At 31.3% G+C, this 16,595-nt stretch overlaps 1 protein-coding gene across 3 annotated transcripts in view; it reads right to left on the reverse strand.

Moving 5' to 3' along the window:
* Positions 1-16,595, reverse strand: part of Mlh1 (DNA mismatch repair ATPase Mlh1) — a 47,933-nt gene that overhangs the window by 6,726 nt on the left and 24,612 nt on the right. For all 3 annotated transcript variants that reach the window (XM_035350587.2, XM_035350586.2, XM_035350588.2), the window contains 6 exons: positions 13,125-13,318; positions 7,955-8,040; positions 6,630-6,738; positions 6,062-6,125; positions 4,544-4,708; positions 935-1,135 (listed from right to left, as the gene is read on the reverse strand). In XM_035350587.2, coding sequence (XP_035206478.2) covers positions 935-1,135; positions 4,544-4,708; positions 6,062-6,125; positions 6,630-6,738; positions 7,955-8,040; positions 13,125-13,318 — 819 coding nt within the window. The remainder of the gene's footprint in view (positions 1-934; positions 1,136-4,543; positions 4,709-6,061; positions 6,126-6,629; positions 6,739-7,954; positions 8,041-13,124; positions 13,319-16,595) is intronic.

Genomic DNA, 16,595 nt, shown 5'->3' on the forward strand with positions numbered 1-16,595 from the left:
AGTGAATCATCCCGTTTCCAAGAAGTATGAAGAGAATCACCCTGATTCTATGCTGTGCGATGAATCATCACGAATCAATGAAGTTTGAATTGAATCATCCCGATTCAATGAAGTATGAAGAGAATCATCCCGATTCTATGGAGTTTCGAGTGAATCATCCCAATTCAATGAAGTATGAATAGAATCATTCCGATTCTATGCTGTGTGATGAATCCGAATCAATGAAGTAAGGAAGAAAATCATCCTCATTCTGTGTTGTGTGATGAATCATCCTGATTCAACGAAGTTTGAATGAATCATCCTTATTCAGTATGAAAAGGATCATCCCGATTTTATGAAGTTTTGAATAAATCATCCTGATTCAGTGAAGTTTGAAGACTATCATCCTGATTCTATGCTGTACCATGAATCGTCCTGATTCAATAAAGCTTGGAGGGAATCATCCAGATTCTATGTTGATGATGAATCATCCCGATTTAATGAAGAGTATGAAAAGCCCAAAAATATATTATGGTTGTCGACGTCAAAAGGCTTCTTATGAACCAGGTAATAGTGTATGGGTGACGTTACATCTTATTTGCAGACCAAACCAACATATTTCTGGCTCTTCGCCGGGACGAGCCAGAGGTAGAGTCTGTAACCCCACGGCTTAATGAGTGCCACCTAGCGGCTGCCGGAATAAACACCACCCAAATAAAAAGACTCTAGCCTTCAGTCGATGTACAGGAGTCATGAACTAAGCATGCTGTTTCCCCAAAATGTTGTTCCCCGAGATTTACTTTATAACCTAAATGTGTAATTATAACACCCTTAATTGTAATGTTTTATCTTAATTTTGTTTTGTTAATTAGAACTATTTAAAAAGGCCAAGTGAGTCTTTTGTTTATGGTAGTTTTGGTTATAGAATTAAGTAAACCAACATCAATAAGCTTACCTCTGATAAACCAGACAGATTCCCATGCACTGTTTCTGGAACAGCATAGAATGCAGCCATTTCTCGAGAAAAAGACTGAAAACATTCTTTTTCTGAAGACCATTCAACATCAGAAGCAAGACGTAACATCAGGCTAGGAAGGTTAACCAGAGGAGGATGATAATTTTCCAATAGCATAGGCAGGGTTAATAAATTACCATTCTGCAAATTATAATGATATATATGTAGATTATAAATCATTTGATAAATATTAACATTTTAAATGCATTCATTAAAGATAATAACAATCAAATTATACCTGAGAATTTTAAAATTATATATTTAGCATAATGCAAGTGTGTATATATATATATGTTTTATATTATTAAATGTGACTTTTTCTAATAATGTTGCTTTGTGGTTATTTATTAGTCATTTGTGAAAAATTTAACATAGTGCTTCTATTCTAATTGAATAAATTGTAAATATTTTATTATTATTATTATTATTATTATTATTATTATTATTAAATACATTTCTAAACATATCTAAAGCCCTTACAATCTAATTTTTTCCTCAGAAGAAACACCACAAATATTGCAATTTAAAAGTCTGGGGTTTCTAAAGTACAGCATAAGTATTAATTCAAATTCTCCTTCTTTTGATTGCCCTAACTAATGCTACCAGATGATTATTTTGCATTGAGTGGAAAATTTTTGTCAATTTTATATATTTTTTTAAACTTAACACAATTTTTTAATTATAAATTAATACTAAAGTCATGAAGGAATAAATTTAAAGAAAAACTTCATAAAGTGAGGTTTGACTGTATATTAAAATCAAATTCTCATTCAGAGTTTTAAAGACTAACTGATAATCATGTAATATGTGATCTATCACTTTAAATAATAACATTTTTGTTAAATTATTCTGCTTATTGAAATGTTAAATATATTTGTATTTTACAAGTTTCATTTATTGTGTTTGTATTATTCAGTTATTGTTTATTCATTTCAGCTATGAATTTACATTGAAATGTAGTTACTTAATATTCAAGACTTGACATGGACTAAAAAGAGAGGGGGGTGAAGCTCAGACTCTTTAATTATTTGCTCATGATTAACGAATTTACATATTGAAGTCTAGTATTATATTTACTAGCATTAATTCTTGTTTGTATAAATTTCTCATTCATATTTGTAAATTGCATCACAAACTTGTTAGCTCTTGCATATGAACGTAGTAAAGCCAGGTAGGATGTAGGCACATGCATGCTCCCAATGATGTGGGTGCATATGGGTGCCAACATCATTTGCAACTGAAAAAAAAAAAAAAAAAAAAAAAAAAAAAAAAAAGATGCATTCTAAAGATGTAAAAGAAGTTCTATATATTAATAAAATGTTGTTTCATGACTAACTTGTAACTGTATATACTTCAAATGACTATGGTTACTTTGAATACATCGTTTCATGACTAAAGACCTCTCTCCACAAGGAGACATATCTCCAAACAAGTATCTCTGGATGTCTGCAGTGCCTGTACCAGTCTATCTACACAGGAAAACATATAACCTGGTACATCAAGACACATGTCAACAGTGCCTGTACTTACTATTTGTTACTTACTTGTATTGATTACTGCACACGACAGGATATACTGTTACCAGAGGCTTATTTGGCAAGAACAAATAAGATTGCATATGGAAATTATGAGCCCAAAAGGCAATGATGGCTACTCTCAGCGCTTAGTTTATTGAATAATATATACCATAAATCATTAGGGGTTTTTGCTATTATTTTAACAAACTTAATTTATGATGCAATATATCCTTCAGATTACAATTTCTGATAGATTTCTTTATAAATAGAATATTTCTTTTGCCTTGATACAAGTGATTTGCTATTGAAAACTATAGAGCGATGTACTTTTTTTACCTTATTTTACTTAATCTAATAGAATATTTTTTTCCTTGAGTGTATTTTGTCAGATGTCTTAAAAACAAGAAAAGCTTAATTTATCATCTGTTTGCATTTGATTATATTTCCAATTTTTCATTGTTAATGATTTTTCAAGTTTAGCCCTACATCAAATTAGCTCAACTGTTTGCTGTATCTATGCTTGGCGCTGATCACTTTGCACATTTACCCTCGATTTCATGGCATGGTTAAATTTTCCATAACCTAGTAGATTGCGTGTTCAAATCCAGTTGAGCTGTTTTCTGAAATTTTTCTATTGCAAATTAATATGTTATTGTTTCTGTAATTAATAGAGTCATGTTAATATAAATATTATTAACATTTTTATATGTAACAAATTTTAGTTTGTTATTTTATTATTATATATAAAATAGTACATCAATTAATTATTTGCATAACTTTAGATTAATTAACTAAATTTAATAATTAAAATTTTACATTATTTACAGAGTTTGTTTTACAGAATTTACAGAATTTGTTTTCCTTTTTACATGGCCTTACATGAATTTAATTATCAGCAATGTTTCTTACATTTAATGCTAATATATATATATATAGGTACACACAATTTTACAATTAATTGCCTTTCTTTCCCATTTCATTATTTTTTTTATTTATTTATTTACAATTTTTATTTATTTTTCATAGTTTGCATTTTTAATCACAGCTACTTTCTGCCTGTTATGAAGCCTCCTGTTTATTATTATTATGACTTATTTAAAAACTTAAGCTCTGAAAATTAAAGGCATCGAAAACTTCAAATTATTATGTTTGCTGTGAAATCAATAGAGGTCTCCTATTGGATACAAATCGAATCATCTGCTTTGACTGCTCTGACTAGCTTGGTAGTTCAGAGCAACTTAGATACAAACTCTTGTGTAGATGAAATGTTGTCAGGCGACATGTCTGCAGATACTTGTTTCAAGATATAGCTTTCATGTTGTCATGACATGATGACCAAACATGCGCAGTTTAGCTGAATGGCCTGCAACACCTCTCTCTTATGTGACTTACTAGAGAAGAGAAAAGAGACTGTTAGTAGCAAAGTAACGAAGGTAACCCGCTGTATACCAGCGTGATGATAAACGTGGTTCTATTTTTGTGTTAATCGTTTGTTCTTATTTTGTTTGTGTGTTAATAAGGTTTTTGTGTCATTAAAATGGCTGGTTTATGTAATGCCCACATTTAGTGCACTTTAAGGAAACATATATCCAGAACCCACCCAAGAAGCAGAATATGACACATGTAAATTAGGTTTAACTTGTACTTTAAAATAAAAGAATACTATTAAAAGAGGGGGGAATAACAGTAATTTTCATGTAGCCCACTCATATATAATACTTTGCATTTTCTAGAAAGATTATGATGTACCTGCAAACAGTTATTTTTACTTCTAATAAAGTATGTGCTTACACTTGAACAGTATAGTGTTCTCCATTTTTAGCAAAATCAATGCTGATATAAGGTTATATTTTGAAATTCATTAGTGCTCATTAAATCTCTGATAACAGTTAACCTTTATACATTTAAATAAACTATGAAGACACATGATTTTAATAATACTAAAATTTTACAAATTTATGAAAGTGATATCTATGCAATTTACTTTATTTCAAAATAAAAATATAAAAGGATAGTTATTAAACTACTTCACCTCGTCAATTTCCACAGAAAAATATTCATCAAGCATTGGAGCTTTAGATTTCAGTAGATCAACTACATATTGGGCTAGATCTTCTTTCGGACCATCTGCAACTGTCCATCCACTTTCTTCACTATTTAAGCCAATTATTGCTAGTTCTGATATAGGAGCTGGACTCTGAAAAAATATATAATTAAAATTTTTATATTGTTGATGTTTCTTGTTGAGAATAGACTTATTGAAATTTAAAACACATCTATGTATAAAATACACTCTATTGCAAAATATATATATATATATATATAGTATATGCACTCAGAAAAAACTGAGCTACAACTATGAAACACGGCATGCAGCTGTGGTTTGGTGAGTTGTGTAAATGATGCAGTACAATCAGTAATAGCAATACAACAAGCATCTAAAGTGCACAGCTGGTAGAATGTAAAAAGGTAGGTGCGGCAAGTGATACCATGCTAATGGCTTGGATATAAAGTGTCGTAACGAAAGATGCCTTTAAGACATATTCAACAATGTTAAAAACAATCGTCAAACTTTGAGAGAGTTGTATCATAAGGTTAAAAAAGGTCAGTTAGTCAAATAAATGGATTGGCCAGCATATTGGTTAAAGCAATATGGTTGTTGTCTGTTGTTCAAGCCAGTGGTTCAGCGAAGGCATAGGCGGCTGCCATAGTGGCTCTGGATTTTCCCAGGCCACCAGTGAAGGAAATAAGCATGCAATTAGAAGAGTTACCACGTCCACAAGAACAATTATGCTATCATCGATTTAACATTGTTTGCCAACTTTCAGAAATCCGCAGATACAATCTACAGAAGACTAGGTGACACTAGGCTCAAATCTTGCATTAAGACACTTGCTACTAATACTCCACCATAAGCAGTGTCATCTTACATGGTGGCACTCCGACTTGCATGGGCAGTGTCTAATTGGAGAATACCTTCACTGATGAATCACCGTTTTCACTCAATGATGGTCTCCATGACGACTGCTTCATACATCTCTAGAGACAGGGAAGTAAGCTGTTCAATGTACCATTTGTTACCAAGAGGTACACAACCAGAACACAGAAACACTGGAGATCAGCTGGGATAGCCATTTACCAATAGTCATGCTGTGAAATATTCTGACTGTTTGCAGGTATGTTGATGTTGCAGCTGATCTATACTATCACAATTTTGCAAGTGTTTATACTAGCAGGTGGTCCAGGTTCTGTTTCCAGCAGGACATCAGCATACAGCATGATTTTCCCCACAGCTGGCAGAGGTGGCTTTACCACCTACTGATTTTCACATTCTTTGAATTGATACTTGCAAATAAAACGCCTTTTTTACCATAGTTTTGGATCTTTTTTTATTTACTTGAACACCATACTATTGCCGAGTTTCATAGATATGGCTCAATTCTTTTTAATTTCAATTCAATTTTTTTTAATTGCTTAGGTAAAAAAATTTCCAAGAATCTCTTACTTTAACTATTAAACAAAATATAAAGTATTAAAAAATATCTCTTACCGAAAAGCGGAAAACTCCAAAATTCCCAAAATCTTTGAGCATAAGTTGATAAAAGAGTTCTTCACTGAAAACGTAATAAGATAATTTTTAAATTTCATGGAAATAAAGCAGAATAATTCGCAAGCAGCTATAAAACTATTTCTTGGTTACCATGCTCTATTACAAGCCAACTTCGAAATACTTTAGTTACAGCAGCATTTAATATAATTCCTTCTTGATTATTAGTAACTAATTTAGAAGAAAGTCATGCTTTGCCACATATACACAGAGCCGGATTTTGACTTAATAAGCTATTTGAGATATGGGTCCCTTTATAAATCTGTTATATTATATTTTAATTTTTTTTGGGGGGGGCACTAATCTATAGCTTGTGTAGCCTTATACATAAATCCTGCACTGCACACACACACACACAAAAAAAAAAAAAAAAAGCATAGATTTAAACATTATTTTGAATTAAAATAATCCAATAGAATGACAGATCTATAAAAAACCCATACAAAGCATAGTTAGAAAAATAAAATATTAAAACCTTCTACCCAGAAAATTAAAAAAAAAAATAAATTACCTTAATTTCTGAGTATTTGCTAAATAAAGTTTTGTATTGTGCTGAAAAAGAGCGAATTTTGGGTTGACACAGCCAACAAATATCATATTCTGTACAATTTCAAGAAGACCTGTTAAAAGAATATTGATTAAGTATAGATGGTAACTAGAATATTTACTTATACAAAGGCTGGTCAAAAAATAATGCACAATTCCATTGTAACTTAATAGAGTACAAGATAAATGAAATTTTGTAGGTTGAAACATTTGTACAACTCCATCTAACCTATAATTAATTTTTATTTTCTGTTGTTGCAAGTAAGCTACCATGGATAATCAACCCAACACCCTACTTTGCCAACAATGCAGTGGTTATATTTCTCAATGAATTCAGGGATAATTTAAATCATCAACTCACAGTAAGCTCCTGCCAATCTATGGGGGACAGTGCATTGAATCTAAGTAAGGTATGTTGATGGGGTGGTGATTACAACATAAAGGACTAGGCATGGTTAGATAGATCATTAGCTGTCATAACCAATGAAAATGCATGTCATTGAATAAATCATTGAAAAATTTGTGCACATTGGATTACTATATGGCTCTTGACAAAGATGATACAAATCAGAAAGTATATGTTTGATAACCTGCAAATTTTTCTGGATAATGTTCAGAATGCTACCATGGAGTCATCACATATGAAACCTGGCTGCTTTATTTCGATGCTGACAGCAAAAGGCAGTTAATGTCAATGAAAACATAGATGGCTGCAGAGAATACAGCAAATGAATCTGACCAGCATTTCCAAGTTTCTACCTATAAAGAACCAATGCTTTTATCTACAAAAGTTTATAATGTTTATAACAACTAACCTACAGTAGATTTTGAGTTACTTTTTGACCAACCTATGTATGTTTTATGACAAGTAACATTCTCAAAATATGTCACAAAACATGCATTTTATATGAATAAATGTTAGATGAAATTGTGTGTTAGAAGAGATAACAGTTTCAAAGAACTAACTAGATAAGTGAAAAAGCACAGAAAGCCTATCTCACTCTGAGATATTTTCATGAAGTACATTCAAAGGGAAGCTTATTTGTGTATGGAAAAATAAAAAGTAAACAAAAAATTCTAAACAATCAGGAAAAAAATAATTGAGAGCTGAAGACCAACATTTGCTTCACATAGAGTGATAAATTCAAATATTAATACTCATCATTTGAAGTTTTTTTTAAGTGTGTTTCTTACTTACATCTAAAATTATGATAACTTTACAATGACATAAAAAAACTATTCCAAATAAAATAATATTTCACACGAATTGAAACAATATAAATTTTCTACCTCTATGACACTGTTTTTCAATTTCGTTACGAAGTTCAAGAACACTGGTTAACTGAATTTCAACTCGTTCTGGCAAATTTTCAGACCTAATTATAAAAAATAAACAAGTAAATAAAATTTTTAAAAAATGATTAAAAAGTTCCATGTCTAATAATATTAATTTTAGACATCTACCGAATCTATAGCTTTTAAATAACAGAAATCATAATTGTACATAAAATCTATTATTCAATTCAGTTTCAATTCTTCCTCAACCATCCAAAAATTTACTCTTTTTCAATAACTAATATTTATTCAATTCTAAGTATATTAGAAGTTTGATACTTCTAACTACAAATGCATACGTAAATTAACTGGAGATTTTGAAAACTAAATAAAATAGGTGTGTGGAACACCCATAGAGATACTAAAATATATCTCTGTGTATTATCATTAATATTTACTATTTTAAATATTTAGACCAACACACTATATAATAATGCAAATAATGCTGCATTTTTAAACTTATTTGGGGATTTTTAAAACTTTAAAACTACTTGATAATCTTTGAATAAAGAGATTATTTTGCAAAAAGTTGATAAACAGTAAATTTTTCACCATTTAAATTGCTTACAAAAACAGAGTAATAAAAAAATGAAGCTGCATTAATTATTAATTTACATTATTTATCGGCCGTTGAAATAGTCTGATAGGTAAAAATTAGCACACTAAAAACAAAGAATGCATACATAAATATATTTAAAAAACTGTCACATAAAACTCATGTTTTATATTAAAAGTTCTGTCTTGAAAAGTACAGCAATGTACTGTTAAATAAAATTGCACAGAAAAAAAAAATTACCATGCAAGTTTACAAATCATGGATAATCCTGTTCTTCTACAAATAATCATGGTAACTTGTACCAGTAAGTGGAAATTCAAGGTTCACAATAATTCAAAAATTTATCCTATTGTGGGTTGATTGAGGATGGAGGAAAAGGATTTATTTTAAATAGCATATTTTTAATTGTACATAAATAGTAAGCAAGTTAAGAAGCTATACTATGATCAATTTTCATTTCTAAATGTGATTTTTTTTGTCTGTAGTATGTGATATGCACCTACAACTATAAAATATACTATGGTAAAAGTGAAAATACATTATTGATTACACATATTATCCATCATAGCAGTTATTCCAGATAGAAGAATAATTAAAGTTAAACTGTAATTATGCATATGTAATAATGTGTCTATAAACAAGCAAAATAACAAATTTCCTATACTGTGAAATGTTTATCATATCATGTATAATACAATAAACATGTTTCTACAGTATATATGTTGCACTAAATCCACAAATTAATTTCAAGGGCCATTTGCATACATTATAAAAGTGTTCTTTATAGCACAATCATCATAAGTGGCATAAACAAAGTTTTATTATTAGGCAACAATGCAAAATTGTAAATGACAAATAAAATACAAAACTCTTGGTCTAAATATTTATTGATATCAGGATTTTGTTCAAAATTCTTATCTATACATCAGGACTGGCATAAGGAAAAGGGCAATCAGACCAATGAAAACAAAATATGTTTTCAAGAAAGCTATTACTTGGCATCCATTATGTATTGAAAATGGAGCCCTTTTCTGTCTTATTTCTATCGAATGTTTCTTGGAAAAGGTAGCACCATCTGTTGTTGTTATCTTGTCCAAAAGTTATTTCAGAAATGCCAAATAGGACCAAAAGTATCTAAAACAGCCCTAGTGACGTAAACTAAAAGAATATAAGAGCTGGCACTCCAGGGACACAAAATACAGTTCTGAAAAGCCTGGCCAGTATGGTTGGACAGTCAAAGATGTCTGTTGAAGAAAATTCATTACCAGGTCAGTGAGGGCAGTAATTATAGCTTTGCTGGCCATCAGGGGATATTTTCATTCCTTTAAGGTGTTTTGTTCTCAGTCTGGCTACAGTAGATGAAATAATCTGGTTGCAGCTTAGCTCCAGAATAGAATTTCTGTTAACTTTTTGGGAGATGAGTCTTTGGCTGGCTGTTGCATCTGCATCAACAAAGGTTAAACTGTTGGAAAGCTGAGTACTATTTCAGGCTTCCTTGACAAGGTAGTCAGCCAGCTCATTTCCAGAAATGTTGACGTGTGTTGGAATCTACTGTAAGGTGCAGGCTTTTGGGACAGCTATTATTGTGTTCATGAGCACAACAATATCCTGGACAAGTCGAGAGTTGCCCTATTGGATCACCTAGACAGCAGATTTAGAATATGAGAAAATTATGATGCCACTGGAATTCTGAACTGTTCTGAAGTTAAAAATATCCAAAGCACCCTTGATAGCTACCAACTCGCATGTATAATTTGAGGCAATTTATCCAACAGAAATTTTAGGTCCATATCACACGGCGTTTGTTTCACACGAACAACTCTTTCCGACAATTTTTCTGCCTGGTTTACTATTGAAAGAAAGACGTGCGACTTTTTCCTTCCTTTCGAAAAAAGTTGCAAGTTGTTCGTTTTCAACCAATCAGCTATCAGCACTGAATGCTGTTAGCTTGTTTGTAATGGAGAACCAGTTTCCCCTGTGTTAACCCCAAAGCGAGCTGTGGTGATTGGCTGTTGTGACAAAGCAGAAAAATTGTTCCAAACAGTTGTTCTTTCGAAACAAACCGACATGTGATAGCAGCCTTATAGGATTCATGTTCGCCATTTGCATGTATAAAATAGATTGCCAGCACCTTCTTTATTGTGGTCAATGTCAGAGGAACCAGTTGTGTAGGTAATTGCTAGGTTACAAGCTGAATTTGCAATCATTATGGTGTGGGTGCCTTCATCTTTAAGAAGTCCAGCTAATTCCTTTTTAGTGCAAAGTTGTAAGAGTTTTAGTTGATAATTGCCTATGGAAAGGGACAGATGAAAAGTGGGGGTTCTTTAATTATGTCACTAGCTTCATGTTCTAAGCCTATTTCTCTCCTGATTTCAGAGTTGTAAGGTGGATGACTTTTTCTGTCTATTTGTCTTACTCCATGCTTTGAATGTTTTGTTGAAGAAGTGATTGTCTGCATAGCTTCGAATGTTGTTTGTGAATTTGCTGGTAGCTAAATTTCTTCTATTTTCTAAGGAGGTTAGGCCACATTCAATTTCTGCTTTAATGTTTTTTGTGGATGGAACAGCTCCAATGATGATTTTGGAGGCCCTGTATCAATGCTTTTGATCTTTTCCTTTACAGAAAGTGATGCTGGTACCCATATGGATGCAGCATATTCATGAGTGGTCCTAACAAGTGAAATAGAAGTGTTAAGAAGAGTCTTTTGTCTTGATCCTGAAGATGCACCAAATAATCTTTTTAGAATACTTAGAATTTTTAAGGCTTTGTTGGAGATTTGTTTAAGGTGTGAAAATCTTAATTCTGCATCCAGAATTAGGCCTAGGTACTTAGGATGTGAAGCATGTTTGATCTCAGAATTACATAAATTTATAATAGGATGGAAAGATTTTCTGCTTTTCCCATCAGTACAGAATATACAATAATTATTTTTATCATAATTTATATTAAGTTCTTTTGGCCAAGTTTTAATGCACTGCAAACAACTACTAAGCACCTTTGTCCAATTGCAATAATAATTAGCAATGCTGACAGTGTACCGAAGGGCCCTGGTTCGAACCCCACAGAAAGTATATATGTTTGTAAATGTATAATGTCCATTCAGTATGGGAGTGCACTCTAAATATGTAGCAAGCCGAAAGTCCCCTCGAGACGTTTGTGGTAGGGGAAGACAGGTGGGAGACCTTTGGACCCCCCCAGGTGCTCTCCATCAAGATTGAGCGAGGGCAGAACTGAATAAAGTCATACTGTTACCTGTATGGTGCTTATTGTAGGCTTCTTCTGATGTTACTGTCAGACAAGTGAGATAAATTACAACAATAGAACCTTTTGCAAAAAAGAAGTATTTGAGTGAGTGTACCAGACTGCAATGTCATCAGTAAAGCAAGCCACTCTAGCTTTCCCACTGATATGAGGATTAATGGTATTCAGGTCCAGAAGGAAGAGAAGAGGACTTAGAACAGAGCCCTGGTGGACTCCTGCTCAAGTACAATGAATTTTCAAGAAAGTGCCATTTACTTTGAATTTTTCTCTCATAGGAAGTCATTTATCCAGATAAGAGAATTGCCCAAAATACCCACACTGTGGATGATGCCAATAATTTCTTTCCCCAGACTCTGTCAAACACAGCAGAGAGATCGAGGAAGACCATGGTGAACTTCTTGTGTGGCCTTTCTTGGAATCAATCAATTGCAGGACCATTTAAAACCAAAGAGTACTGCACCAATCGTTTAAAACTGGTTTATGCAGTACACTCCTTGAACCTTGGAACTTGGGCATGATTAAGTATGCATAAGGTTCTCTTTCTCTGACTATCTGTAACTTAGACTGGTTTAACATACAGCTTTACTGGTGCATATAATTAGTATGATATTTATGCCATATGATAATGACTACTATAATGTTTACACAATAGTGTGTGTGCTCCCTATCATTACACTACCAAATCTTGAGGCTAATGCAACAACATCCTTGATAGAAACCCATAACAATACATCTCAGACTATAATGTCAGGTGATCTTAATAATCAACTGCAAAATATCAAGACTTTACCTGCAATAAAACCAGCTGACACTGAACACTGTCTCAGCCCTAAATTTTTTTACTCCAATAGTGTTATGCTAAAGATCTTGGATACAAGCCATCTCTACTTCAAGATTTGCTAAATTACGACAAACTGAAAATGCCATTAAATCACCAATATGGAATTTCCTTCATGCATACAACATAAACATCATTACCATATTACATATATCGTGATAAGCAGTTCACTGATAAAACACTGGTAATTTTCTGTAATATAAGTAAAACTTTGATATTTGTGCTGTCCAAAATAGCTAGTAGTTTCTTTATCGAAAATAGTAATCAGCTGTCAAAAATAATTTCATTTTATTTTAATCAAACCATAAGAACAAGTCTCATAAATTACTCAAAAAATGCATAATGAAACCCTTCAACATGAAAAATATATCACAATGAAAAGGTGAATTAACATTCAATAAGTTAAAAACATCAATTTTGAATTGCAAATTAAAACCTTCAATACTGAAAATATTTTTTATTGCACTCACCCTTCATTAATCACAACTTCACTTGATGAAGAAGAGACATTTTGCATTTTGAAAAAAGCATCTAATTTTTGTTCTTTACTGTCTGTCCTGACAAGTTGATGATCATACACTTTCTTTTCCTTTGCAGAGTCACTTTCATTAAGTGAATGTTTCACTGATTCATCTGAGGAAGTTGGAACACCAGGTAACAATGTCTGAAATAAAACAGAATATAAGTAGAATAAAACACAACTTATATGTTAATAAAAATAAAAATAGAAAATTATAACACCATGTAAAATAAAGAAACTGTTGTCAATTTTAAAATCTCTACACTTGTTTCATGCAAAACATGATTTGAAATAAAAGTTCTGTTATTATTAACATGTTGATTGCCACACTTAATTTCAGGATCTTCAAGCCAGTTTGAGTTAACCATATTATATTATTCAAAATTTTAATTCCACATGATTAAAGTTTAAAAACGAAAAAGGAAGACTGGAAGACTTTCATTATTTACAGAGTATACCAGCCATCTCTCTTCCCATCAAAAAAGGGAAAAAAACAGTGTACTACAAAGCAATATTAAATTTGTACCTAAGCTAATAAATGCCAAAAAAATATATTATTTCTGTCCAATTTGTAAAGCGAAACCAGCCTTTTTTTGAAGAAGATTGTTTTAAAAATATTACAACAATAATAATTTTAGCTTCTCAACTTTTACTTATAATATAATATTGAATAAATAATATAATAATATTGAAATCAATATGTTTACATTTCCTCTGTTTATTAATAAATGTTCAGTTCATGTAAGTCATCTCTCCCCAAAACCAACTTTTATTATCGACACTTACAGTTTATGAATATAAACACAGCTGCACAAAAATGACATAGCACTAAGATTTATCATGTAGTCCAGGCATGTAAAACTCAAATGCTATCATGGGCAAAATAAAATAGTTTAAGTTCATGTAAGTAGAAAAAATTTTGATTTTTATAGAAATAAAGGTTTATTTCAAGAAATAAAAAGGAAGTTTTCTTCCTGATGCTTGGCATCTCTTCTTTGCTACCATCTTTCCTACTTCAGGAGAAATCTTGTTCACAGTGATTACTTTCAAAACTGACATAAAGTGAATGTCTGTAATTCTGGATCTGATAGGAAACTTATTTCCTTTTACAAATATAAATAACTGCTTGAACCAATTAGCACTTAATCCCCGTTCACAAGAGCAGATTCGAACGGTAGCGAAAACCGGTTCCTTCCAACATGTCCCGTTCACATGGGACAAGCATTAACTACCTCGCTGAATTGGAGGTAGAACTTGGTTTAATGTTCCTTACCTCTCGGGAGCAGGGTAAATGGGGAGATTTCCCGTGTTCTGCGCGGTTCACTTAATTTTAGTTACTGCTCGCTGGACTGTCAGCGAAACAATCGCGCTGATAGATGTCTGGGGATGCTGTCGCATCCCCCCAAAAATTAGATAGAACTGTACAAGATAAGGAAATTATAGACAATACAGACAAGGCTATCTGATTCTAGGTATTCCAGAAATATCGTTCAAATTAAAATTAAAGTTAAGACAAGTGCATATCGGCTTCAACGCGACAAGGGACTCGGTACCTTTTGAATGATTTTTTTTTAAATAAATTAAGCATTTTCATCTACTTTTTATGAATATTATTAAATGGTTTTGTGAAACAAAATAATTTTAATCTGAAAAAATGTTTTTGCTTGTATTTTTTTTAATTTAAATTTTTGAAGAAAAATTTTATAATTAAAATGTCTTTCTTCTCCTACAATTTTCAACAACTCCCCCCAGGTTTTTTATTGTATTTATTAGTGTTCTTAATAACTTCAAGGAATTATTTTGCAATTAATGAATTAATTTCTGGGGGAAAAAATACACTTTTATCTAAAATCTTTAAAACAAATATGATCTCAGTCACATTTTCATTTCAAATAATTTTTTCCTTTCAGTATTTTGCAAAACACGTCCTTGTTTCTATAAAGTATATAATTTTAAATAAGCAGTAAAAATAATAAAAAAATTAGTCCATACCTGTATATGTTTTAGGACTTTAAGTAAAAGGATTTATTGAAAAAAAATGCAAAAGGTTTCTGAGTTTGCATTTGCAGTTTAAAGAATACAAACTGTCTAAATAGACATTTAATCATTTCAAATTTTTAAAATTTTATTACTGAATTTCAATACACACATATGTATATAAATCAAACTAGTGCTATTTATTCAATTGGTACATATAAACATAAATTACATACCTTTTTTTAAAACCTTATATGGCCAGAAAAATTGCAAAAACTCATAAAACGTAAGCATAATTTTTCTTTACCTGTTTTTGTTTTGTAAAACACGTTCAAAACAATTTTAATACATTAATTAATTATAATATTGTTGCGTGCGTACGGGTTTGTAATAGATTGATAATAGTTCGTAAATGATTGTTATTGCACTCAAATCCGACGATAGCTTAATTAAATTTATTTTATCAGCATAAACACTTCAAAGTTCTGGAATTTTCCACAGAAATACTCGTACAAGTGTTTAGAATATCACTAAGTATAATCAGTAGTTATGCTTCAATTTAATGAGAACGTTAAACACAACAGAATGCAAAACGCATCTTAAGAGAAAGTTAACTCGGAAATATTTCCAATCTCACGCTGAACTAACAACTGGTAACAATAACAACTTATATAGCATAAATAATGTCATAAAAATAGTGTGGTATAATGAGATTATTACTTTGAAACCGATGTTTCGAATTGATGCCCAAGAAGAACCAATATTTCCCATTCTGCTTCATTGCATATCTTTCAAAAAAAGTAAAAAAATCATCCAATTAATTTCCTTTATCATTTTTTTTAAATGCAAAAAGTTTGTTTTATAAGCTGTGAAAATGTCGGGAGTTTGTAACCGATATATTTTTAGATATGAAATTTTAAAATTAATGGGCGTCAAAAAGTCTAAAAATATGAACGATTTTCAAAAATTCTCCCAAACTATTTTTTAAAAAAATTACGCTAAAAATTTCATTTAATTTTTGTTTCTTCCACAGTGTGTTATAGTGCAAATTATAATATTCTGAGATTCTCAGTTTATTTGTTAATATTTGCAAAAAGTCGTTTCAACTTTAAATTTGAAAAAATCTATTCCTCTAAAAATCAAAAGCGTGACACCACATCCACAAGCAGTGTATGTACAAAGTTTGAATTCTATATCTTATCGGAAAGCAGTTTAAAAATCCATTACCATCTTTTAACCATAGCGACAAGGACCAAGAGTGAACTAAATAACAGCTTATAAAATAATAATAATTAAAAAGCATATATTTTTCAGGAACCATTACGAAAGTTCAGGTACCAGTTGCGAAAGTACAGATTACAAAATTAACAACAGTAAACCACGTTAAAAATGTGTAAACAGTATTAGAAATCTGCCGATTCGGAGACATGATTGTTCACAGAGG

This window comes from Stegodyphus dumicola, chromosome 11, assembly GCF_044657685.1.
Source record: "Stegodyphus dumicola isolate Sdum_Otavi_A_Nest chromosome 11, ASM4465768v1".
NCBI lineage: Eukaryota > Metazoa > Arthropoda > Arachnida > Araneae > Eresidae > Stegodyphus > Stegodyphus dumicola.